General features: G+C 68.5%; 4 protein-coding genes across 7 annotated transcripts; 2 read left to right on the plus strand and 2 right to left on the minus strand.

Annotated features, from left to right (window-relative positions):
- The first annotated feature begins 780 nt into the window (after nucleotides 1–780).
- Nucleotides 781–3,459, plus strand: TADA3 (transcriptional adaptor 3). The gene is made up of 8 exons (XM_068694981.1): nucleotides 781–1,036; nucleotides 1,128–1,378; nucleotides 1,484–1,589; nucleotides 1,780–1,921; nucleotides 2,051–2,154; nucleotides 2,240–2,349; nucleotides 2,474–2,659; nucleotides 2,740–3,459. Exons 1-8 carry the CDS (start codon nucleotides 830–832, stop codon nucleotides 2,930–2,932), a joined length of 1,299 nt encoding a protein of 432 aa, XP_068551082.1. The 5' UTR covers nucleotides 781–829; the 3' UTR covers nucleotides 2,933–3,459.
- Nucleotides 3,460–3,682: 223 nt separating this feature from the next.
- On the plus strand, nucleotides 3,683–7,613 carry CAMK1 (calcium/calmodulin dependent protein kinase I). Of its 2 annotated transcripts, none has more exons than XM_068694984.1 (12): nucleotides 3,683–3,799; nucleotides 4,170–4,267; nucleotides 5,048–5,179; nucleotides 5,410–5,484; nucleotides 5,585–5,723; nucleotides 5,827–5,953; nucleotides 6,089–6,164; nucleotides 6,251–6,363; nucleotides 6,450–6,528; nucleotides 6,632–6,719; nucleotides 6,829–6,961; nucleotides 7,075–7,613. In XM_068694984.1, the coding sequence occupies exons 2-12, from the start codon at nucleotides 4,182–4,184 to the stop codon at nucleotides 7,131–7,133; spliced, it is 1,107 nt and encodes a 368-aa protein (XP_068551085.1). In that variant the 5' UTR covers nucleotides 3,683–3,799; nucleotides 4,170–4,181; the 3' UTR covers nucleotides 7,134–7,613. The 2 variants fall into 2 exon arrangements, with proteins under 2 accessions (XP_068551085.1, XP_068551086.1); XM_068694985.1 differs by having other exon boundaries at nucleotides 7,078–7,613.
- On the minus strand, nucleotides 7,213–9,351 carry OGG1 (8-oxoguanine DNA glycosylase). Of its 2 annotated transcripts, none has more exons than XM_068694979.1 (7): nucleotides 9,221–9,351; nucleotides 8,914–9,146; nucleotides 8,624–8,803; nucleotides 8,369–8,547; nucleotides 8,159–8,300; nucleotides 7,992–8,041; nucleotides 7,213–7,914 (listed from the first exon to the last, which is right to left on the minus strand). In XM_068694979.1, exons 1-7 carry the CDS (start codon nucleotides 9,328–9,330, stop codon nucleotides 7,276–7,278), a joined length of 1,533 nt encoding a protein of 510 aa, XP_068551080.1. In that variant the 5' UTR covers nucleotides 9,331–9,351; the 3' UTR covers nucleotides 7,213–7,275. The 2 variants fall into 2 exon arrangements, with proteins under 2 accessions (XP_068551080.1, XP_068551081.1); XM_068694980.1 differs by having other exon boundaries at nucleotides 7,560–7,894.
- Nucleotides 9,352–10,091: 740 nt separating this feature from the next.
- Nucleotides 10,092–20,772, minus strand: BRPF1 (bromodomain and PHD finger containing 1). Of its 2 annotated transcripts, none has more exons than XM_068694973.1 (13): nucleotides 20,048–20,772; nucleotides 18,140–19,099; nucleotides 16,600–16,756; nucleotides 15,408–15,539; nucleotides 14,958–15,104; nucleotides 13,737–14,049; nucleotides 12,709–13,023; nucleotides 11,841–12,128; nucleotides 11,606–11,753; nucleotides 11,196–11,332; nucleotides 10,984–11,102; nucleotides 10,669–10,823; nucleotides 10,092–10,518 (listed from the first exon to the last, which is right to left on the minus strand). In XM_068694973.1, exons 1-13 carry the CDS (start codon nucleotides 20,719–20,721, stop codon nucleotides 10,335–10,337), a joined length of 3,729 nt encoding a protein of 1,242 aa, XP_068551074.1. In that variant the 5' UTR covers nucleotides 20,722–20,772; the 3' UTR covers nucleotides 10,092–10,334. The 2 variants fall into 2 exon arrangements, with proteins under 2 accessions (XP_068551074.1, XP_068551075.1); XM_068694974.1 differs by having other exon boundaries at nucleotides 10,095–10,518; nucleotides 14,976–15,104; nucleotides 20,048–20,771.
- Between the last annotated feature and the right edge of the window lie 527 nt (nucleotides 20,773–21,299).

Raw genomic sequence — 21,299 nt, forward strand, 5'->3', positions numbered from 1 at the left:
TCCCCTCCGCACTTGGTACAGTCCCACCAGCGCTTCCATATTAGGGCATGCAGACGGCGCGCGGCTTCAGCCAATGGGCGGCGGGCGCTGGGCGCGGCCTGGCCAATGGGGAGCGGGGGGCGGGGCGGCGGCGGCGCGGCCGACGGGGGCCGGAAGGGGGCGAGCGGCCTAGGCCTGGCCCGGCCCCCGCGGCGCCCCGCAGCCCCCCGGTGCCCCCCCCCCGCCCCCAGCCCCTGCCCTCCGCTGCCCTCCGGTGCTCGCCGCTTCCCCGGTGCCCCCCCCGGGACCCTCCGGTGCTCACCCGGTGCTCCCCGGTACCGCTCCGGTACCTCCCGGTGCCCCCCCGGTAACCCCCGGTGCACCCCCGACGACCCCCGGTGCCTCCCCCGGTGCCGTCTGGTGCCCCCCCGGTACCTCCCGGTGCCCCTCCGACGACCGCCGGTAACCCCCCGGTAACCCCCCGGTAACCCCCGGTGCCTCCCGGTGCCCCCCCGGTACCCGTGCATCCCTCCCGGTGCACCTCAGGCCCCCCCGTTCCCCCCCGGTGCCTCCCCGTTACCCTCCGGTGCCTCCCGGTAACCCCCGGTGCCCCCCCGGTGCCTCCCGGTCCCCCCCCCCCACCCCCCATTCCCTCCCGGTTCCCCTCACCCCCTCCCCCGCTCCCTCCCGGTGCCCTCCCGTTACCCCTCGGTGCCCCCCAGCCCCACTCATCACCCCCCCAGCACCCCTTGGTCCCCCCCGGTTCCCCATCAAAGTGCTACCGGCATCCCCCCGCTCCCCCCCGGTGCCTCCCCCCGGTGCCGCCCCCCCCGGTGGTGCCAGCAGCACCATGAGCGAGCTGAAGGACTGCCCGCTGCAGTTCCACGACTTCAAGTCTGTGGATCACGGCAAGGTGTGCCCGCGCTACACGGCCGTGCTGGCCCGCTCCGAGGACGACGGCATCGGCATCGAGGAGCTGGACACGCTGCAGCTGGAGCTGGAGACGCTGCTCTCCTCCGCCAGCCGCCGCCTCCGCGTGCTGGAGGCCGAGACGCAGGTTGGGGGGGGACAGTCCTGAAGTCCCCGTGTCCCCTCTCTCCGTGCCCCTACACAATTCCCCACCGCGGGGTCGTTTTCTTTTTTTCCAGATCCTGACGGACTGGCAGGACAAGAAGGGTGACCGGCGGTTCCTGAAGCTGAGCAAGGAGCACGATGTGGGGCCCTCCGTCAAGCACGGCAAGCCCAAGAAGCAGAAGCTGGAGGGCAAAGGGGGGCACGGCACCGGGCCCGGCCCCGGGAGGCCCAAATCGAAGAACCTGCAGCCCAAAATCCCGGAGTACGAGTTCCAGGACGACCCCATCGAAGTGCCCCGGATTCCCAAAAACGATGCCCCAAACAGGTGCCCCAAACCGGGATCCCTGCTGCTTTCACCCCACAGGGGGGGAGAAGCCCCCCGGGTGTCCCCGCAGGTCCCCTCACCCCCCTGTCCCCTCCGTCCTCACAGGTTCTGGGCGTCGGTGGAGCCGTACTGCGCCGACCTCACCAACGAGGAGGTCCGAGTCCTGGAGGAGCTGCTCAAGCCGCCCGAGGATGAGGCCGAGCATTACAAGGTGAGGAGCTCCGGGTCCCCTTCCCTACCCCATTCATCCCTCACCCACTCTCCTGCCCCCTCTCCTTGATCATCTCCTTCCTTGGCCAGGAGCCCCTCCTCATCCTCACCACCCCCTCAGCCCCCCTCCCCAGTGGCTGGAGGGGCCGCGAGCCCCGTGCTGAGCGTGCCCCCCCCGCCTGTCCCCGCAGATCCCGCCCCTGGGGAAGCACTACTCACAGCGCTGGGCCCAGGAGGACCTGCTGGAGGAGCAGAAGGACGGAGCCCGGGCTGCAGCCGCTGCCGACAAGAAGAAAGGCGTCCTGGGGCCGCTCACCGAGCTGGACACCAAAGGTGCCTTCATCCCCGCCTGGCACAACGGGCTGGGGGCTGCAGGGAGAGATTTGGGGGGTTGGCACCCAGCCTCTGCAGAGCCAGAGCTGCCTCCGCCCCGCTGCTGATTATTTTTTTCCCCCCCGGCAGATGTCGATGCCCTGCTGAAGAAGTCGGAGGCGCAGCACGAGCAGCCCGAGGACGGGTGTCCCTTCGGGCCCCTGACGCAGCGCCTGCTGCAGGCCCTGGTGGAGGTGAGGGGGCTGGGGGCTGCGGTGGCCCCGCGGGGCTGCGGCCGGGCCAGCTGTGACCCTCCCCTCCTTGCTCCCCGCTCTCCAGGAGAACATCATCTCCCCCGTGGAGGACTCCCCCATCCCCGAGATCGCCGGCAAGGACTCGGGAGCTGACGGTGCCGGCACATCCCCCCGCAGCCAGAACAAACCCTTCAGGTGAGCGTTTGGGGTGGCTCGGAGCCATCCGTGGCGCTTCCTCCGCCCCGATGGGACGCGACGCGGGGGTAGCAGCGCATTGGGGTCGTCCCCACGCTCAGCACCCGCCCCCTGCCCCTCGCAGCGTGCCCCACACCAAGTCCCTGGAGGGGCGGATCAAGGAGGAGCTGGTGGCGCAGGGCTTGCTGGAGTCTGAGGACCGGCCCGCCGAGGACTCTGAGGACGAGGTCCTGGCCGAGCTGCGCAAGAGGCAGGCGGAGCTGAAGGCGCTGAGCGCCCACAACCGCGCCAAGAAGCACGAGCTGCTGCGGTGAGCGCGGGCAGGGACGGGACGGGCAGGTGGGGGGGACACACAGCGGGCAGGGAGTGACCCCCCCGTCCTGTCCCCAGGCTGGCCAAGGAGGAGCTGCACCGGCAGGAGCTGCGGCAGCGCGTCCGCATGGCCGACAACGAGGTGATGGACGCCTTCCGCAAGATCATGGCGGCGCGGCAGAAGAAGCGCACGCCCACCAAGAAGGAGAAGGACCAGGCCTGGAAGACGCTGAAGGAGCGCGAGAGCATCCTCAAGCTGCTGGACGGGTAGCGGGGCGCTCAGCACGGCACCCCCAGCGCCTTCAGCTGACTGTCACGGGGACGAGGAGGTGGCCCTGTCCCCTGTCCCCTGCGGGGTCCCGGCGTGCCCGCGGTCCCCACGGTGTCACCCGTGGGCTGGGGACAGAGGGGGTGTGATGGCACCGTGCCACCCAGCACCTCAGGGTGCTGCTGAGGGGCGCGTCCTGCTCCGTGCCCGGCTCTGCTGCTGCCACCGGGGCGGGAGCTGGGGCACGGAGGTGACGCACGGGGGCCACAAAGTGTCCCTGGGAGGGGGGGGGACACAGCCCCCTGGTGGCTTCTGCTCCCCTGGTTCTTGGGGTGCCTGGCCTCGGAGGGACACCCGGGGCAGCTCCCACGGCCAGCTCCGCGTGGACACGAGTGGGAGCTGCCCACGGGCCGTGGGGGCAGCAGCGTGGCGGCGGCACCGGGGAGGGGGGGCGGATTTTGGGGAGGGGGCGCGGCGGGCTCGGGCTGTACCTGTGGGTTTGTGCAGGCAATAAAAGGAGCCCGGTATGAGCAGTGTGATTCCGTGGGGGGGCTGCGGACACGCGTGGGTGTGGGGGGGACAATAAGGGGGGGGCGTGGGGTGCCCCAAATCCCCCGTGGGGTGCGTCCCCCGCGGGGTGTCCCCATCCCCGGCTCCCCGGGGTGGGTCCCTGCTGTGGGGTGTCCCCCCCGGTGTCCCCGCAGCCGCCCCCCCCCGGCCCGCGGTCACGCGTGGGCACCCCACCCGCGGCCTCCCATTGGCTGGGTGGGGGCTGCCCCCGCCCCCCCCCGTGACGTCAGGGCCTCCCGGCGCGCCGTGCCCGGAGCTGCCGCCGCCGCCGCTCCGCTGCGCGCGGGGCCGGGGCCGTCGGTAAGGGCGGGGAGGGGGGGGGGGACACGGAGGGGAAGGGAGGGGAGGGGGCGGCGGGGCCACGCGTGGGGACCCCCCACACACCCTGCCCCACTCGGGATCTGCGTGGGCAGCGCCCCGAGCCCACGCGGGACGCAGCAGCCGCGCCCCGGGCATCCCCGGGGAGGTCCCCACGCGGCACCGGGAGCGCACGGGGACCTCCCCGGTGGCCGCAGTCCCCGCGTCCCCGCGCCCTGCCACCCGTCCCGCCCGTTACCGCGTCCCGTGGGGTGCCAGCACCGAGGCAGCGTGCCCGTGGGGTCGCAGCCGTGGTGGCACCGTGTCACCCCCCCCGTGCCACCCGGTGCCACCCGGTGCCACCCCCCCGCAGGCCCAGGCCACCATGCCGCTGGGGCGGGACGGGCCCGGCTGGAAGAAGCGGACCGAGGACATCCACCGAATTTACGACTTCCGAGAGGTCCTGGGCACGTGAGTCGCAGGTGGCACCGGAGCTGGCACTGCCACCACCGAGCCTGGCTTGGGTGGGGAGGGAGGGGGGGGGGGGAGGTTGGAGCGGCGCCAGCTCAAATATTGGCACGGGGCGGGTGCCACCGCCGCGGGATGGCACCTGTGGGGCTGGGCTGGGGGCAAAGGGACGGGCAGGGGGGTGTGGGGACAGGCAGGGGACATGGGGACATGTGGGGGGGGTAGTGCTGGCTGCCCTGTGACGCCGTGCCACGCTGTGCCCCCCATCCGAGGGTGCCACCCCGGCGGGTCCCTGTCCCCCGAGGGGCACGCGGTGGCACCCGGTGCCGCCTGGGTGCCGTAAGGCTCTTAGGGTGGATTACCGGGTTAATTACAGCAGGGATTAGGGCACGGCAGCACCCGCGCCCTGCCCTCCACCTGCCCCACCTGGGCACCTTTGGGTCCCCCCACGGCACCCTGGGGGCGTACGGGCTGGGGTGGGGGGGTCCCACTGTGGGGCTGTCCCCGGGGCTGCCGTCCCCTCCCGGCCCTGGGGAGGGGACGAGCAGCGGGGTGGGGGGGTTATGGGGTGCCCCCAGCACCCCGGCACCGTCAGTGCCCGCGTCCCACGGCCCGTCCGTCCCAGCGGGCGGCTCCTGCTCGCCTTTCTCCTATAAATAGCCGGACTTTCTGCCTGTCACCATGGCAATGGCAGCGCGGCAGCTCTGGCAGTGTCCCCCCCCCGTCCATCCGTCCTTTTCTCCCCCCCCCCCCCCGGGGCTCACCCGTCCCCTCCCGCCCCAGGGGGGCCTTTTCCGAGGTGGTCCTGGCGGAGGAGAAGGCGACCCAGAAGCTGGTGGCCATCAAGTGCATCGCCAAGAAGGCGCTGGAGGGGAAGGAGGCCGGGCTGGAGAACGAGATCGCCGTCCTGCACAAGTAGGGGGGGCTCGGGGGGGCTCGGGGGGGGGCACACACCTCGTGCTGCGCCCCCCCGGCACGGCACCCATCCCATCAGGGCGTTATCAGCACGCCCGAAATAACCCGGCACGCGGTGCCCTGCAGGGCATGGGCTGCTCCCTGCCCTGCCAGCCTGCTGCTTTTTTTTTTTTTTTGGGGGGGGGGCACATCCTGACCCCTCTAATCCCCCCTTATCGCCCCCCCAACAGGATCAAGCACCCCAACATCGTGGCCTTGGATGACATCTACGAGAGCAGCAGCCACCTCTACCTCATCATGCAGCTGTGAGTGCCGGCACCGGGGGTTGGGGAGGGGGTCCCGGGGTGGGGAGGGGGCTGCCCCCCACCCCAGGGGAAGGGCTGACGGTGTCCCACGGCCCCGCAGGGTGTCGGGGGGGGAGCTCTTCGACCGCATCGTGGAGAAGGGCTTCTACACCGAGCGCGACGCCAGCGCCCTGATCCGGCAGATCCTGGATGCCGTCAGGTACCTGCACGACATGGGCATCGTGCACCGAGACCTTAAGGTGAGGGGGGGGTGGGAAAAGGGGGGGGGGGGGGGGGAAACAGGGTGTAGGGGGCGTGGGGGGGCTCCTGGTGTCACCCGGCCCTGCCGCCCCCACCCCGCAGCCCGAGAACCTGCTGTACTACAGCCTGGAGGAGGACTCCAAGATCATGATCAGCGACTTCGGGCTCTCCAAGATCGAGGGCTGCGGCAGCGTCATGTCCACCGCCTGCGGGACCCCCGGATACGTGGGTGAGCCCCCTGGGGCTGCGGGGCTCCCCGCGGTACCGTTCTGGGGTCCCCCACCCACCTTGGGGACCCCCCACCCACCCTGGGTTCCCCCATCCAACTTGGGGTCCCCCCACCCACCCCCTGTCTCTCCCCCAGCCCCCGAGGTGCTGGCGCAGAAGCCCTACAGCAAGGCAGTGGATTGCTGGTCCATCGGGGTCATCGCCTACATCCTGTGAGCCCCACCCCCCAAGTCCTTCTGGGGCTGCCCGGGGTTGCCGAGCCCCCCCCCTTATCCTGTGTTGTCGTCCCCCCCCCCAGGCTGTGCGGGTACCCCCCGTTCTATGATGAGAACGATGCCAAGCTCTTCGAGCAGATCCTGCGGGCCGAGTACGAGTTCGACTCGCCCTACTGGGACGATATCTCGGACTCGGGTGAGCCGGGGGGGCCGGGCACAGAGGGTGGGGGGGCGGTTTGCATAAAGGGGGGGCTCTCACAGCTGCTCTGTGCCCTCCCCCAGCCAAAGACTTCATCAGGCACTTGATGGAGAAGGACCCCAAAAAGCGCTTCACGTGCGAGCAAGCCCTGCAGCACCCCTGGTAAGGATTTGGGGGGGGGGGCTCCCCCCAAAGCTCCCTCCCCAGGGGGGAGCAGCCCCCCCCTTGAAGATTTAGGCCCCCCCCAATCCCCTTTTTACCCCAGGATTGCTGGGGACACGGCCCTGGACAAGAACATCCACCAGTCGGTGAGCGAGCAGATCAAGAAGAACTTCGCCAAGAGCAAGTGGAAGGTGAGCGGGGCCGGGGGGGTGGTTCTGGGGGTGGGGGGGGATAACGGGGCGGGGGGGGGGGGCACACAGCGGTGCTGGGACGTGGTGATGGACACCGTGCGCTCGGCAGCAAGCCTTCAACGCCACGGCCGTGGTGCGGCACATGAGGAAGCTGCAGCTGGGAACCAGCCAGGAGGGCCCCGCGCAGCCCCCGCTGAGCAGCCCCTGCCACGGCCAGCGCCTGGGGGGGGCCTCCAGCAACGGTGAGCCCTGAGCCCCCCTCCCCTATTTCCCCCCCCCCCAAATCCTCGTCCCACACCCCCACGGGTCTGGGGGTGCCGCCAGGCTCTCACCCTGTGTCCCCCCTCCCCACCAGCAGGGTCGGACTGCGAGCGCGCGCTGGCGAACAGACCCCCCCGGCTGCCCCCACACTGAGGGCCTGGCCCCCACCCGCACAGCTCGGCGCTGGGGGGCCGGGGGGGGGCACAGCTGGACGGGGCAGGGCGTTTTGGGGGGGGTCCGTGGGGGTCCTGCCCCCGATACAGGCTGTGGTGCTGAGGCAGGGGGGTGCCCAGCCTCACGGACCCCAAAAACCCCCTCTCTCCCCCCCCCATCTGCTCCTTTTTTGGGGCAGAACCATGGGGGGGGCACCCTGCCCTGCTGCCAGCCGGCCCCGGGAGGGACCCCTTTTTTTTTGGGGAGGGGGCTGCCCCCCTGCAGGCTTGGAGCCGAGGTCTGCGCAGGGCTGGGGGGCAGTTCCCAGGAGCACCCCCAAGGCTGGGGGGGGAAGGAGGGGGGGGCTCCAGCCGGGCCCTCTCCCTCCCTCCCCACTCCGCCCCCCCCCGGCATGCTCCAGGCGCATTTTCCAAATGGATGTTTCTATTTTATTGCTTGTAATAAAGGAAACAGGCGAGAGCCGCCCAGCTCGGCTCGGCCCCCCTGGGGCCAGCAGCTCCCTCGGCGCCAGCAGCTCCCCGGGGCGCACAGCGGGTGGGGGGGGGGGCACAGCCACGGCCCTGCCCCTGCGCCCCCCATTAGGGCTTTGCGAACCCCCTTTAGGGCTTTGTGATCCCCCTTTAGGGCTTCGTGGCCCTCTTTTAGGGTTTTTTGTCCCCGCAGCTCTCCCGGCCCCTCCTGGCCCGCTTCCCGCTGCCGGCCGCATCCTGCCCCTTGTGGAGGGCGGCGCAGAACAGGACCTGGGGAGGGGGTCAAGGTGCTGGGGGGGCACAGCCTGGGGGGGGTGGGGGGGGCAGATGGGTTTTGGGGTGTGGGGCAGCATGGTGGGGTACTCACTGCCTGCGCCCAGCCTGCGTAGGGTCCCCACAGCCCGCGGAAGAAGTCTCCTGCGGGGAGATCGGAGCCAGCCATGGGGAGGGGGCTCAGCCCGTGCCCTCCGAGCCCTGGGTGGGGGGCTCAGGGATGGGGCTGCGGGGCTCTGAGCGCCGTTTTGGGGCCCTCACCGATCTCCTGGTGCACGCGGGCGGTCAGGGAGCGTGCGCCCGGCACGGCCCCGTAGTGCTGCCGCGCCATGCGCCACACGTGCGTGTCCACCGGCACCGCCTCCGCCTTGTCCAGCGCCATCAGGCACACGCAGTCGGCCACCTGCCACGCGTGCCACCGTCACCCCCACCGCCACCACGCCACGTCCCCATCCCCGTTCCGGCACCCACCTTGGTCCCCACACCCGGCAGGGCGCACAGCACCCTCCTGGCCTCGGCGTAGGGCTCGGCGCGCAGCCGGTGCAGCCCCTCGGTGCCGAGCTCCTCGGCGATGGCGCGCGCGGTGCCGCTCACGTACTTGGCCCGGTAGCCGAAGCCCAGCGCCCGCAGCTTGGCCTCGGCGTCACCGCCTGCGAGGGGACAGCGGGGCCGTGGGACGGGGACACCAAATTGGGTGGGAGGAGGGTGGTCAAGGATGGGGGGGACCTGCTAGTGCTGCCGGGGAGGGGAAGGCGTGGAAGGGCCGCGCGTCCAGCTGGCACAGCCGGCGGCCGAAGGCCTGGCAGAGGCGCTCGATCATGGCGCTGATGCGGGCGACGTGGTTGTTGGAGGAGCAGATGAAGGACAGCAGGCACTCCACAGGGTCCTGCCGCAGCACCCGCACCCCTACGGCACGGACGGGGTCACGGGGGGGGGGCCCGGTGGGTGCCACCACCACCACCACCACCCCGGTGGGTGCCACCACCACCACCGCCAACCCCATGGGGTTGCCCAACCTGGGAAGTCGCCGGCCACCCTATGGAAGTGGGGGTCGGCCGCCCCCCAGGCACGGTAGAGGGCCGGCAGCCCCACGTCCAGCTGGAAGTATTCCCGCAGGATGCCGTCGGTGTGGGGGCCGGGGGGCTCCTCGCCGTACACCGTGTACCACAGCCGGTCCCGCTCCTGCACCAGCGTCCAGACACGGTCGCCCAGCACCCCCGTCCAGGCCCCGGGGCTGCTCTCCCGCCACCTGCCAGGCACCGGGCATCGGGACGGGCTCCGTGACCCCCGGTAGCCCCCCCGTAGCCCCCCCCGTGGGCTCACCGGAACGTCTGCCCCGAGGACAGCACCAGGTCCAGGCGCAGCTCGGCCGCCGGGCAGCGCAGCGAGCGCCACAGGGCCGGGCAGGAGGAGGGGGCGTCCCGCAGAGCCATGGGGGGGCTGGGGGGGGGATGGCGGCGCCCCTCTGCCCGTGGGGGCAGCGGGGTCAGGTGCTGCCTCGACACCCACCTGCACCCTATAGTGTGGCCCCCTCCCTCTGTGCCCCCTCCCTGTTGTGTAATGCCCCCACATCCCCCAACCTGGCTCCCCAGACCCCCTTTTTTCCCTCCCAGACCCCCCCATCCCCATTTTCCCCCCAGACTCCCCCCTCCCCAATTCCTCCCCCCAGCCCCAGAATCCCCCCAGCACTCCCCCTCCCACCCTGGCCCCACAGCCCCACGACCCCTCCCCAGCCCTCCACACTTTCCCCCAGCCCCCCCAAATCCCAATCCCCCCCAGCCCCAATTCCTCCCCTCCTAGCCCCTGAACCCCAATTCTTCCCCCCCCAGCCCCCCATCTCCCCCCCCAGACCTGCCCCCCATAGACCCCCCCAGCACCCTCCCACCCCACAGAGCCTCCCTCCCCGAATTCCCCCCCCTCCAGTCCCGCTCCCCCCCTGCGCCCCCACCATGGAGCTCCTCCAGGCGCGCACAGCGCCCCCCCCTCGGCGCTGTTTCCGTTCTCTCTGGCCCAGCCCCGGAAGCGGCTGAGTCCCGGTGCGCCCCCCCCCCAACCTCCCGGTACCTCCCCCCCCTCCCTCCCCCGCCCCGCCAGCATTTCGTTTGTCTGTGATTTTTTTTTTTTGTTTCCTTTCCTCCAAAATAATAAATTACAAACACGTTCCCGGCGCCGGGGCCGCCCCCCCCCCCCCCGGGGGAATAATTTAAGGGGCAGGGCTGTACAGTATTTACAGCCCCGCCGGCACCGGGAGAGGAGTGGGGGGGGGGCGGGCAACGGGAAAAAACGGGGGGAAGAGGAGGAGGGGGGGGGGTGCGGCCCCGGGCCTGGTTCTCCCCCCCCCCCCACTCCCCCCACCCCCCAGTTTCTCCCCCCCTCCCCGGTGCGGCGCAGTCCAGCTGCGGCGGGCCCGGTGCGGCGGGCGGGCGGCGGGGGGGGGTCAGTCGCTGTCGCTGGAGTCGCTGCTCTGCTCGCCCTGCACCTTGTTGCGGTGCTGCATGGCGCGATGGTAGGCGATCTGCACCGACTTGCGGATGTTGGACTTGCGGCCCTCCAGCATCTTCTCCTTGTCCAGGTCCTGGTTGACCCCCAGGGGCACCAGCTTGGTGCGGGGCAGCCACTGCCTGCGGGGAGCCGGCGGACGCCTCGTTTGAGGGTTACGGGCGGCTGCGTGCCGCCCCCCCGCGGGTTTATTTCACCCTCCCCCCACCTCAACCCACCCTCGAGTCCTTAGAGGCACCCCCCTCAACCCCGCGTCCCCGCCCGGGCCTCACCAAGTGCGCTTGTTGTCGAAGAAGAGGACGAGGTAGAGGTGCTCCCGCGCTTCCTGAGTCATCTGCTCGCCCAGCTTCAGCACCTCCAGGGGGGGCACGGGGATGGGGACGCCGTGGTGGAACATGCCCTCCCGCGGCATCTTGGGGTCGATGATCTGGCGGGGGGCAGGGGACAGAGCTCTGACAGCGAGCCATGACACAGACCAGCCCCGTTCCTCGGGGACGCTGTAATCCCACCTCCCACCCCACCCCCAGACCCGGCTCGGTGCCAGGACAGGATTTGGGGAGGCGCAGGATTTGGGGAGCCCCACTCACCAGCGCCGGGTAGGACGGGTACCCCCGGCACTTGGCCCACACCAGATCCAGGGCGTCCAGGGAGGAGTCCTCGTCCTCGGAGAGCCACCCCGCGCCGCGGCCGATGCCCTTCCGCACCACTGCGCCAAGAGAAAGGGGGAGAGGGGCTTCAGCTGCGCCCCTCCGTGCGATGCCGGGCAGCAGGCGGGGCGCTGGGAGGTGCCGGTACTTACTGCTGTGCCCCACGCCTCGCCCAGCGCCCACCGAGTAGGATTCATTCTCTGTCCCCGACGTGTCCTCGCTGCTGTCCTCGGGGAAGTTGACGCGGGAGAAGGAGGGCTTCCCCCGGCCCTGCTTGGAGGGCGTTGTGCTGAGAGAGGGAGCGGAGCTGTTAGCGGCGGTCACGCTTCCAGAGGGCCACACGGGTGGCTCAGAGCTCCCCCAGCCAGCCCCGGGAGCTCGGCAGAGCTACAGCAGGCAGCCCGGCGTTGCTCACACCCAGGCTGGGCCCCCAGCCCCCTTCATCTGGGAGTAGAGGCCACAATTATGGGCGCTGTCCCCAGGGAAAGGGGCAGGTGGGCTCCCACACCTTGCCCCACGGCTCAGCCGCCCCCTGGCTCCCAGGGGCACCGGGGTGAGGTACCTGGTGCGGTCCGAGGCAGCGCTGCTGCTGCTGCTGCTGCTGGACTCGGAGTCGGAGCTGCTCCGAGGGAGGTTGCAGTCGTTGCGGTACACCAGGAAGCTCTTCTTCACCGGCTGGTTCCCGCTGCTGAATCCGTTGGCGGGCAGGTCTGGGGAAAAGAACGGCCCAGGAGGGCGTTACGAGGGCACAGCGCCCTGGGGCAGCCTCCCCCCGGGGCCGTGGGTGCTGTGCTCACCCATGGGAGCGTCCTCCGTGGACTTGTCGCTGTCGCTGTCGGAGCTGGAGCTGGGCCGGGGGCTTCGCCCTCGCTTCCTCTGCCGCTGGGAGGAGCCCATCATGGGGAGCTGCGGGGGGCCGATGGGGCTGTTGCCGTGGCCGGGAGCCATCTGGCTGTCTCGGTTCTTCGGGGGACGTCCCGGGCGTTTGGGGGGTCCTGCGGTTTTCGGGTTCTTCTTGGAAAAGAGCACTGAGGTCCTCCTGCCCACTTCGTGCGCTGGGGTGGAAGAAGAATTGGGGCCCAGACCTGCAGGGGGGAGGAGAAGGCACGGATCAGCCACAGCCCGCGGGACCTGATGGGGACACGTGGCAGCGGCAGAAAGGACAGGATTCGTGGCTCAGGAACTGTCCCACAGCCACACAGAAGCTCACCAGATGAGCACTGAGCACCACACACAGCCCTGCGGCTGCTCCCAGCACAGGAGGTGGCCGCTTTTGCCTTCCCCTCCTTGCTGCGGGCAGAGCTGGTGACAAAACACCCAGCAGGGCTCCACCACCCTCGGATCCCCCACTGGGGAGCTGCCAGCGGGGAGCCCGGGGATGTGCAGATGCTGTGCTCTGCAGGGATTTGGGGCCACCACCCCCACGGGATGCCCTGCAGAAGACACAGGACTCCCCCGTGGGGTGGGATAAAAGGGAATCCTCCCGAGAGGCGACTTGCCCTGCTTCTGAGGAGGAGCTACAGGCACGGCGTGCGCGTGGAGCTGCCCGCACAGCCCTCCTGTCCTGGGAGACACCTGGAAGGTGGCTGCTCCACCAGACAGCCTGCCCAGAGGTGTTTCCCCGTGGTTCCCCGGGACCCAGCAGCATTTTGGAGGGGGCGGTACCTTTGCCAGTCTCCTGGCTGCTGCTCTCCTCGGCAGCGCTGTCTGTCTGCAGGTCCTTCTCGCAGGGGTTGTGCGACTGCAGCACTCCCCTGGCGGAGGAGCTGTGCCGCTCCAGCCCGTCTCGGCCCAGGTCGCGGGGGTGAGCGAGCTTTCGCCGCAGGACCGTGATCTCCTTCTTGATCATCTTGGCCCGGCGGGACCGTCCTATGCTCTGCTTGCCCGCGTTGACCTCATCCAGCCGCTCCAGCAAGATCTTCAGCTGCTCCTCCAGGGGCAGGTGCTTCTGGTTCTCCGAGAGCAGCAGCCGCACGTCGTCTGGGGGCACAAAGAGGGGCAGGTGGATGAAAGAGATCGGGAATTCTTCGGAGACCCTTTGCGTGAAAGGGCACGGGGCTCCCCCTCAGGAGGGAAATAGTGTACACAGTACAAACACCTGTGAGCACAGCAGGTTACCCTCAGAGACCCAGAGAAGGAGCCCTGCTGGAAGCAAACCCCTTGGGGAAGGCGGGCTGATCAGCAGCACGGGGAATGCCAGGGTTCTCATCAGCCAGGGCAAGGGCACAGCAGAAAAATGAGGGGATTGTAACAGGGTGCAGCAGAAACAGCAGAGCCAAAGGGACCATGAAGCATTAGAGAGTAGGGAAGTTTGACTGCCTGAGGCCCTGCTCCACGCCCAGCCCTTCTCCCAAGGAGAAGAGGACCCTAAAAGTGCCCTTCTCAGGCGAGTTATTCTGGTGGTGTTCCCCGCTGCCCAGCACGGAGCCAGCAGGAGCTCGCTGTGTCAGCCAGCAAAGCCAGCAGGTAGGGAGAGCAGGGAGGAGCAGGCACCAACCTGAGGGGTTCAGGCCCCCCGGCTGCACCCAGCAGCAGCCTCAGCAGCTCACTGGGGGGCTGATTCCAACCAAGAGCAGGAAGAGAAACCGAGGGACAGGCCTGGGAGAGGCAGCAAGAACAGCCCCAGGTGCCCGAGCGCTGCGGGCTGAGCTCTGAGCAGCCCCTGTACCCCAGGACGGGGGCCGAGTACCTACCGTCATCGACATCCTGCACCTGAGGCTCCTCCACAGCCACGCAGTGAGGGAAGTGCATGCCTGTCTCAAAGTCAATGCCCATCTTCTCCGCCTGCCGGCGAGCCTGCCGCAGGACTGCGCCCCCCTGCTCCCGCAGCCGGACGGCTGCCCGGTAGAAGATCGTGTCTTTGGCGTTGTATTTCAAACAGTTGTTGATAATCAGGTTGAAATCCTCCTCGAAGTCGTCGAAGTTCAGGTAGCGATAGGCCTCCAGGTTTTGTTTCATTGTCTGAAAATCCATCGGCTTCTTGATGTGATCCAGGTAGTCCGGCACCTGCAGGAGAGAACGGCCCGGGGTTAGAGCCCGCTGCCCCCTGCCAGCAACTCCTGCTCCAATAAAACAGTGGTTAGAGCCATCAGCTATCGCGCTCTGGTGCCCTGCCCCAACACACCTCTGGAAGCGCCCCCTGCCTGCACAGCTGGAGGGGCAGTAAGACCTCCAGGCCACGCAGTCCGGGTGCTGTGCTCAGCCCCACGTGGCAGCATTTTTAAGGGCAGCATCCCCTCCTCTCCAGGCTGTGGGAATCCAGAACGCCACGAGGCGTTCCCATGAGGAGGAGGAACCCCAAGTGCAGCCCCCGGGGGTGAGGGTGGGTGTGGACACGTGGAGCTGAACGGCCCAGGTGGCAGCGACGGCTGCGGGTGGCAACACACAGCACAGACACCCCCGTGCCCACCTGCGCAGCACCAACGCCCCCCTCCCACCTCCCCAGGCAGGGACACATCGATGACACGCTCAGCAATCACTCCCCTTGCCCCCAGCGGTGACGATCTGGGGGTCTAACCCATCAAACCATGCTCACTGTCCCCCAGCAAAGGCTTTCACAGGACAGGTCAGAGCACGCCGCCTGCCTCGGGCCCGAGCTCTGGCACTGCCTTTCCGTGCCACAAGCCCCTGACATGTCGCTGACACCGGGGAGTCACCAGCAACACAAGCAGAGGAGCTGAGCGCGGTGCTCCTGGCCAGCAGCAGCTCCCAGCCCAGCTGCCAGGCTTTTGGCTGACCCAGGGGGGCAGGGCAGTGCCACACACGTACCCCCTCTCGGGAGCGGTGCCGGGCCGGGCGAGCCAGCAGCAGGCTGCCCAGGGGCGCTTCTGGAGCACAGCCCCCCGTGGGCAGCCCGTGGCACGAGCGAGGGACAAGTTTGAGTGAAGTAGAAATCTGGGGGAGGGGGTTCTTACTTCGTAGATTTCTGTTACCTCAGACAGAGGGACCGGCTCGCTGAAGATGTTGCCCGTGTCTTTCTCCTGCAGCTGCTCGAGCGTCTTGCGGAGGAGGATGAGGAAGGGCGTGAGCTGCATTTCCAGCGCCACCTGCTGCACTTTGATCTGAAACAGAGCAACGGAGCACCGCTGAGCGCCCCTCAGGGACGGTGCCACCTCTCCCCGCTGCTGCAGGAGGCCGCCCTCCTCGAGGGGACCCCGCAGGGGCACCGCCTGCACCTCCTCTCCGTCTCCGCGCCCCCCACGCCAGCCTTGCACAGCAGCCACTGTTGTGCAGAGCTGCCGGGGCAGGGCACAGTGCACCTGAGGGGACCCTGCAGCTGGCAGTGGGCACCCAACCTGCGCCCCGGGGAGCCCGTGCTCGTGCCCACCCCAAAAAGCACCCTGAGGAGGGCGGGTGACCGTTACCGTCTCTCTCTTGAGCTTTTCCCGCTTGCGAATCAGCTCCACCAGCAAGCGCGCGCGCTCCAGGTCGTGGCGGAGGCGCTGCCAGGACTTCAGCTGCTCCTTCAGGGCCCAGTTCTTATCCTCCGTGTCTCTCTGCGGGAACATCGGAGACCGTGAGCCCCTAGCAGAGGTGTTCCCATCTCCACATCCCTGAGTGCCTGCGAGGGCTCCTCCCCAGCGCAGGGAGCCGGCAATCCCGGCTGTCCCAGTAAGGCTCCTGCTTCTCTGGTGGTGTGAAACGGTCCAGCTGCTGGCCACAGCTCAGTACCTGCTCCCTGCTCACCATCTAAGGGCTGTTAGGATGCCGGAAACTGGGCACACAAACCTCTAAAAATGCTCTGCCTAATGTACCCGAGTGCAGGCAGCCGCCCAGGACCACAGACCAACACGGCCAGGGGCTGGGCAGCTGCTCACAGCTCCAGCGAAGGGCACCAGGGCAAAACGGGAACGCAGCTCTGGTTACCTTCACTTCTGGGGCACCACAAAATGCTGACTTTTGTTCTGCTGCTGTAGCCAAGGATGAGCAGAAGCTGTTTCAGGCCTTCTCCAGCAAATAAAAAAAAAAGAGGGGGTAAAGGCAGGAGAAACCTCCGCCTGATCACGGTCTTCAAAGGGCTCGGAACGACTCAGATGGGGAGCCAGAAGAAAAATGGTCCTCTGGCACGAGAGACTTCACATCTGCGAAGCACTGACTAACGGCTGAGGCAGGCAGCACGCTGGAAGCAGCACCCACAGGGAGCGTTCCCGCAGTGGTTTCAGGCACAGTGAGGTTTGGTTTTGTCCAGACCACGCCTGGAGCTCAGCGGCCTTCCCTCTCGATGCCCCCCGACACGGCGGCCTCGGGTCAGAGCCGCTGCTGCCACGTTTGTCCCAGCTGCCGGCCGCGGGCGGGCGGGAGGAGCGAGCTCCCTGCGCACAGCGGGGCAGGCTTCCCTCCCTTCCCCGTGGCAGCCTGCCAAAGGCGTCTCCGCCTGGCAAATCTCTGAGCGCCGAGAGCGGAGGGGAAGCAGCGAGAGCAGGCAGCTGGGGCTGCCCCTTCCTCAGCTGGGAGGTGGAGCCCTGGCCTCTGCCCCCCGTCCCGCAGCTCCGAAGGCGCAGGAAGCACTCGTGGAAGCCCGGGATGCCCCTGAGCACCCCAAAAGGCAGCCCTCACCTGATCGCAGTTCCTCTGCGACTGCAGGTGCGTCTGGAGGCGGCGCAGCAGGGGGACGCCGTTGCGGGACTGCCTCTTCAGCGTCCAGTAGCTGTGCAGCCGCTGCATGAACTGGCTCTTCCTCTGGATGGTTAGACGGTTGGTGATCTTGCTGAGCCTGAGGAAGGGACACAAACCACAGAGCCCGTCAGCGGGGCAAATCTGGCTGCTGCAGAAGCCTCCGCTGGGGAAAGGCGGCAGCGAGGCCACCCGTGAGCTCCTCGGAGCCTTGTACAGGGCAGGAATCCCTGCGTGCCCACGGCGTGCGGGGCACAGCACCCCCGAGGAGGCCAGCAGAAGGCACTCAGCCCCCCCTCTCCTGCACACGCTTTTCCTTCCTCCCCCCGCCACCTCTCGGGAGCGAGCACGGGGCCGGCTGCGCCAGGCTGGGCTGCGAGACGGGGCTGTCAGCAGCTGGGCCTTCGGCAGCTCCCTGCGGCCCCCGCACGGCCCCGATTCACCCGGCTCATTATGCTGGCACCGAGAGGCCACCCAAGATGACAAAGGCCCCATTCAGCCGGCACCAGACAAGCGGCGGAGCCCCCAGGAGCCTGTGGTGTGAACAGGCCCGAGGAGGGGAGGGCAGGCTCGAGGAGAACAGAGCTTGCTGTTGGAGATAATGAAGGGCTACCCCAAACAGCCCAGACACCAAACAAAAGGGGTTTTCCTGCTCCACAATGGCAGGGAGCCTGAAGGGACTGGGACAGCCACTTCCACCAGGGCTGGCAAGATCCCTGCAGCTGGGGGTGGAGGAAAGGGCCCCGTGCCTCCACGTCCCGCAGGGCCAGCGTGGGGTGACCCCACCTGCATCAGCCCCAGCCGAGAACGGCCCCGTTTGCCATCGCTGGCCACGCTCGGCTCCTGCAGGAAGGCATTTGGCATTCTGGCGGCGGCCCTCGAAGATTAATTAATCCCAACAGGAAGGCCTGGGGTGAGGTTAACAGCTTCCATCTCAGTGTGGGCTCGCTGCGAGCGCGCCAGCAGCAGGCAGAGCCTCCAGCCAGCCTGCCAGCGCAGCCACACAGGGGAGGAGAGGCGCTGCTTGGAGAGCAAACCCCGGGCGAGCGAGGCTACCACACGGTTAGCACACGAGCAGGCGGTGGCACGAAGCCATCAGCCCTGCAGCAGCGACCTGCCCGTGCACGTTGCAAGAACTCTTCCCGCCGAGCGAAGCCGCAGCACCCACCCCCTGCCCTCCTGCCCCACGGGAGCCCCCCGAAGGCCTGGAGGGTGCTGAGCTCCTTTTGGGGGGTGGCCCCGCACCCCAATGGCTGCGCTCAGGTGCTGACGTTAAACCAGCAGTGTCTATTTCCTGCCCTCCTCCACGGGGCTGCGCACCTCAGCGCCTCTCCACAAGGCCGCCAGAGGAAACCACGAGCAGCCCCGGGGAAGGAGGTGAAAAGCCCAGTGTGAAAACAGCAGCGCCCGTGTGCTGAGCAGGATGGAGACACCGAGAGAGGGAGAAACTGCCCCACAGCTCAGGGAGGGCAGCGGGAGGTACCTGTGGGGGGGGATGCAGGGGACAGAAACCACGGGTGCCGCCGCTCGCTTCTCTGCCAGGATCTTGCGCGCCTTCTTCATTTTGATCCTGGACTTGGCCTTGGCCTTTTTCACCTTCTCGGAGCTCCAGCTCTTGCCCTCCTCCTCCTCCTCCTCGTCCTCCTCCTCCCCTTCGCTGTGGGACAGCGCGGGGAGCCTGCGCACGGAGCCCGGGGGCGTGTGGATGTCGCAGTAGGCGGTTTTGCGCACGCTGAAGGAGGTGCCGTTGGCTCCCGTCTCGCGGACGGGCTCCATCTTCATGTAGAGCCCGGCCTGCTGGGCGCAGGTGACGTGGAACGCGGTGTAGCAGTTGGCCTTGTGACACTGGATGCAAGCCCCGGAGCCGCGCTGCTTGCAGATGTAGCAGGTGAGCTTCCAGCGGGCGGGCGGGATGTGCTCGATGCTGTCGATGGGCTCCAGGAAGACCGTGTTGGCGAAGCACACCTCGGGGATCCAGAGGGCGCACACCACGTGGGCCCAGCGCCCGTCGTCCGTCTGCTTGAAGGCGCCGCCCTTGTTGGGGCACAGGGCGCAGTCCACGGCCCGCGAGGGCGACTGCAGGCACCTCCTGCAGAGCCACTGTCCCTCGGGGATGTAGGGCACCCCGTAGCACTCCTGGTGCACGGCCAGGTTGCACATGTCGCAGAAGAGGATGACGTTGCTGTTCTGGCACTCGCCGTCGTTGCAGATGCAGCACACGGCGTCCTCGTCCACCAGGGCGTTGGGGTCGCCCTTGTTGTGGCTCTCGAAGTAGGATTCCTTCTCCAGCCTGTCCATCAGGTACTCGAAGATCTCCTGGGGGATGGGGCTGACGCCTTCCGTCTTCCGCCGCTCGTTCATGATGTCCAGCCAGATGTAGTCCTCCTCGTCCATGTCGTACTCCACCTCCTCGTCCAGCTCCTCCGCCGACTTCTCGATGTACCTGGAGGGAGACAGCACCAGAGGGTGAGGGCACAGGCAGTGAGGGAACATTTACATGTTCCAGGAAAAACACAACAGGGGCGTGCAGGAGCAGGGGGTGGCACCACCCCCCGAGCAGCGTGGCAACCACAGCGCCCTTGGCACAGGGCAGCTGGGCGTTCAGGCAGGATAACGAGCCAAGGGCCTTGGAGACTCATCAGTGCAATGAGCCACCAAGCAGGTACCAGGTGCTCTGGGGACAGCGACCTCGTTCCCAAGGCACAACAGCACCGGCCCTGTTGGCAAACAGGCCCAGAAGGCACAGGGTTTACCTAAATCCAGCCACCCGCCCGCTGCCAGCTGGGGGCGAGGGGAGGATTTGTAGGGAAACGAGCTGGGAGCCCCCGTTTTGCTCCAGCAGCCGGCACACAGCATCACACCAACCACGCTGTGGGGAGCTCGCTCCCTTTTCACACAGATTTGCTGTTCTGTGACGCCAGGTTCTCGGGCAGCGCGGTGGCTGGGAGCGCAGAGGCGGCCGTGGGGGTGTTATTTTGGTGCTCAGTGAGCTCCCTGCGTGTTTTGGGGCACTGAGCTTACCCAACCTGCATGGGGCACGGAGCTACCGCAACCCATTGGGCAACGAGGTTACGTTCAGCCTGCAGACACACATCCTATAGCCAAACCTCGGTGCTGGGGGGTGCCTGAAGAAGGCAGAAGCATGCTTTCCTTCGTAGGGTCGTACAGCAAGGAACACATGGCACCAGCAGGCTGCTGGTGAGTGGCTACAGAGTGACCAAGAGCCCTGCAGGCACCAGGCCCCCCAAAAGCAGCGAGCTGCGAGTCTGGGGCCACGGCCAGCTCCCACAGCGCGTGTGGACACCAACCTCCCCCCAACCACCCCCAGGAGCCGCACAACCTCCCTGGGAGCTCGGAGCCCGGAGCCCAGAGCCCATCTCCTTGCCCGTACCTGTAGTAGGAGGTGGGTCTCGGCGGGGCGTCGGGGGTGTCCTGCTCCAGCTCTCGGTACACCACCTCGGGCAGCTTGGGGGCTGCACCAGCCGAGGCGTTGTGGTGGTGGTGGTGGTGGTGGTGGTGGTTGGCGTCCTTGCGCTTCTCCTTGTTCTTGTGCTTGCCCGCCTTGGGCGCCGTGGCGGCGGCTGCGGCAGAGGCGGCGGAGGCGGCGGCAGCAGCAGCAGCAGCAGCAGCGGGCTGCCCCTCGGCGTTCTCCTTGTTACTCCCGTTATCGGGCGCCTCCTCGGGGCCCTCCTCATCCTCGGACACCACGTCCAGGTTGTCGAAGATGCTGATGCGGTGCACGCGGCCGTGCAGGTCCACCTCCACCATGCGCTGGGCCTGCGCGTAGGTCAGCACCTCGCGGCCGGGGGACTGCGAAGGCTCGGAGGGGCTGGGGGAGCGCTTGTTGGCGGCGCGGGCCTGCCTGCCTTTCTTCTTGTGCTTCCGCGGCGGGGCGTGAGGCGGCGGCGGGGGCGGCGGGTGGTCGTGGTCATAGTGGTAGAGGTGGTACTCGATGCCGCTGTAGCTCTTGTAGATCTTGCGGCACGAGCCCACCGGGCACTCGTAGGGCGGCTTGGTGGCCCGCAGGTTGTGGCAGAACGTCTTCACGTCGAAGTCCACGCCCATGGCGGACACCCCCCCCCCGCCGCCTCACACACACCGCCCCCCCCTCCCCCCCCTCCCTCCCTCTCAAGCCCCCCGCCGCCGGGGCCGGGCCGCAACAATGGAGGCGGCGGCGGCGGCGCCAGGCGCGGGGCGGCCGCTGGGTAAAGCGGGCGGAGGCAGCGGGGAAGCACTTTCGGCGCGGCCGAGGGGAGGAGGGGAGGGGAAAAAATGGGAAATGGGGGTAAAGAGGGGGGAGGGGGGAAAAACGGAGTGGGGAAAGGGAGGGGAGGTGGGGGAGAGGTGAAGGGGATTTTTTTGGGGGTGATGCGCGCGTTATGGGGGGGGAGAGGGGTGAGGCGAATCTGCGGGAGGAGGGGTTGTGGGGGGGGGCGGGGGGAGGCGCGCGGCGGGCACCGGGAGGGGAGGGACGGGGAGGGGAGGGGAGGGGAGGGGAGGGGAGGGGATGAGGGACCAGGACGGGACCGCACGGGGAGCACCGGGACGGCAGGGACGGGACACAGCGGCACCGGGACACACCGGGACCGGCACCGGGACACACCGGGACCGGCACCGGGGCGGGACCTCCCGGGACCGGCACC

This window comes from Anas acuta, chromosome 11 (assembly GCF_963932015.1).
Source record: "Anas acuta chromosome 11, bAnaAcu1.1, whole genome shotgun sequence".
NCBI classification, from domain to species: Eukaryota; Metazoa; Chordata; class Aves; order Anseriformes; family Anatidae; genus Anas; species Anas acuta.